The sequence below is a fragment of the Triticum aestivum genome, unplaced genomic scaffold, assembly GCF_018294505.1.
Source record: "Triticum aestivum cultivar Chinese Spring unplaced genomic scaffold, IWGSC CS RefSeq v2.1 scaffold331902, whole genome shotgun sequence".
NCBI classification, from domain to species: Eukaryota; Viridiplantae; Streptophyta; class Magnoliopsida; order Poales; family Poaceae; genus Triticum; species Triticum aestivum.
The window spans coordinates 67,928-70,930 of NW_025225124.1; the positions used below are offsets into that span (position 1 = coordinate 67,928).

Genomic DNA, 3,003 nt, shown 5'->3' on the forward strand with positions numbered 1-3,003 from the left:
CCGCGTTGATCGCCTCAGAGAGCTCGAGGTGGGAGCCGAATAGGCAAGGGTTTGGGGAGGGTGGTCTTAAGAATCTGTGATAATATGGGGTTCCTCTCGAAAGATTTACATGGCGATAATACTCCACCTAGCAGTTTTTTTAAGGTACAGAGGCTAGCTCGTGCCCCTTTCCCATGGCGTGCCGCGTCTCACAATTTGCTTCTTTTGTAGTAAAACGTTACAGCCACCGAGCTAGTGTTACTTTTTTGGGGTTTCAAGATTGTGTATGAATCTGTCAAATTGCTCCAGGTTTATATTGTTGAGAATTTCCAGTTCTGTTTCAACTTCTGCTTTATTACCACACGAAAACAAGAGAGACTTGTGCAAGCTCAAGAAAAAACATATGATGGGTTTTACTTAAATTTGATCGGCAAATACGCCTGCTCAATAAGCCGAGTATAACAAACACTTGATTTGAACAAAACAAGGATATCCTTATCTAAGTAGAACACACCATGCAAAGAACAAGGATTCGTACAAATTATAAGGAAAATAGTGGGACTGAGAAAATAACAGAGGAAATGGACTTGAACATGTTCAGGTTTCCAGCAGTCATATTACAAAGATGGGCCACATAAAAGTCAACGGTTTCTCTTGTTTTCACGAGTTTAAGGCTATAAAAATATAATACTTCTAATGTCTGCCTAAGAGGGCTTAAAAAGATAAATTCAACTGTTACGCAATTACAAGACCAGGAAAAGCAACAGCACTTTTTTTCACGAGCTTCAGGCTTTCAGCCAATGGCGACACTGTCAGAATGTTGGAGCTGAGCTTCACTCACAATCCTTTGGAGCAAACAACACCCTCACGAAGAACTGGCCATAGTCCAAGATTGAGTCATCAGGAGAAACAACAGCTCCAACATGTTCATCTTGAAAAGTCCACTTGAACACTGAACCGTTCACTTCTAAAAAAACATGCAGTTCTTCATTTGCTTTCACCGCGACAACATGCTTGAATAGTTTTTCCTCACCAAATAATTTGTCATCAAACAGCACAACCCCACGAAGAGGATAGTTATCATATCCGGTGCTAAAAGCAGTGAACAACACATGGTGAGGATGGCTGACCTTTGCATATACTTGTATTACAGCCTCAACACTTTCTGAAAGGACTATATATTTCAAGTCCAAATTGCAATTATCACCAGAAATCCGTTCATAAAGCATGAGATCAGCTTCAGTCCGTACATCAATCTCAGCATATGCAGAAAGTAGTTGCTTGTCATCTGATTCATCCCCTTCTTTCTTTACCCAAAGATCAACTTCTACTAAAGCCTTATCCAACAAATACATTCAAAACATGAACCGTCCCCGCTTCCAACTTTCCATGTAGACCCATCTGCCATCGTCCACACAATTACTCCTCGTCGATTAGTTCTGCCGGCCTCTACATCTTCTTCACCAAATCGTTTCTTTTTCATCTCCTCCACTATTTTCGGACGGATGGATCTATCATCTACTCCCTCCGTTCCGAATTACTTGTCTTAGATTTGTCTAGATACGGAGGTATCTAGCACTAAAATGAGTCTAGATACATCCGTATCTAGACAAATCCAAGACAAGTAATTCGGAATGAAGGGAGTATGTTTTGCCTATGGCACGTGCTACAAATCAACCGGTTGATTTGTTGAGAAAGTAAACCGCCTCGACAGTCGTTGGATCAACCAGCACTCAGCCGTCAGATCCCGCGACCAGATAACCACGTGCGACGCGCTTTGAGGCGACCGACCGTTGAAACGCAGCGTGTGTTTCAACGCAGCATACCCTCGCAGACAGACACCCACCTGATCCCCGCGAATCGCGCGGCGGCGGCGGCGACCGTGGCAAGGTCTGCCCATTATCCGCCGTCGTTCTGCCGCCGCAGCACCGCCGGTAGCGAACCGGCCACCACCTCCCCCCTCCCTCCATCTACCCCCAACTCAAAGGGCGATTCTCTGCTTCAATCCAATGGCGCACATCGCTAGGGACATGTTCGCCTCCGCCTACAATCGAAGCTCCGGTGACTCTGTCTCATCCCGGTGGACGGATCCAACTTCGGCGACTCGTGTGCAACACAGGGAGCACCCACCCCCGGCGAGCATCTACCATAACCCGCCTTCCCAGATGCCACGACATCCACTTCTGCAGCAAATTGGGTAAGATCTGTTTGAAACCCTAACAATTTAGTTGCAGCAAATTTAGTTGTAACAATTTAGTTGTAAAAAATTGGGTAATTCTGAGCATTCAACATTGAGCTTGGATAAAACACCATAATCCAGGGTGTGTGTCTATGTACACTTGCTGAATTTGTACTGAAAAAAACAGAGTACTGTAGTTGACTTGAACCACATTTTCAGGGAATGTAGCATAAAAAACATTCTGTTGAAAAAAATGGAGTTAAATATGTAGCACCCTTGTGTTTAAAAAAGTTGAAAAACATATGTTGCTTATGAATCACTAGTGCAGAACCGGGCAATAGCACCGGTTCGTAAGGCCCTTTAGTGCCGGTTCCATAACCGGCACTAAAGTGCGGGCACTAAAGCCCCCCCCCTTTAGTACCGGTTCAGCACGAACCGGTGCTAAAGGGAAACCACGTGGCACGAGCCAGCTCCGGGGGCCGGGAGCCCTTTAGTACTGGTTGGTAACACCAACCGGTACTAAATGTTTATGGGTTTTTGTTTTATTTTGTATTTTTCAATTAAATTTGTGTTATCAATTTAATTTAGGATTGTTTTACGTTATAATGAGTTGTAGTCGTCATCATCATCATCATCGCATATTAATAAATAAATAAACTCTAGCTAGCTAAAAATCATCGTAGTCGTCTAATGACCACTATTTAATCATTAGTCATTATCGCTAGCTATCTAATCATCACCAATACTGGTTAGCTTAAAGAGGAAACATTCACTTTGTAACAGAAGCAAAGATATCATCGAGTTCAACATAATCATCACAAACATCAAAGTTCAGGACATGGACA

The 3,003-nt window shown here is 43.5% G+C and overlaps 1 protein-coding gene across 1 annotated transcript; it reads right to left on the reverse strand.

The window, feature by feature from the left end:
* Nucleotides 1-549: 549 nt before the first annotated feature.
* On the reverse strand, nt 550-1,336 carry LOC123172087 (uncharacterized; the record flags this gene model as incomplete). Its single annotated transcript, XM_044589117.1, is given in 1 exon segment — nt 550-1,336. A coding segment is annotated over 1 exon segment (524 nt), but the record flags the coding sequence as incomplete, so codon positions are not given.
* Nucleotides 1,337-3,003: the final 1,667 nt, after the last annotated feature.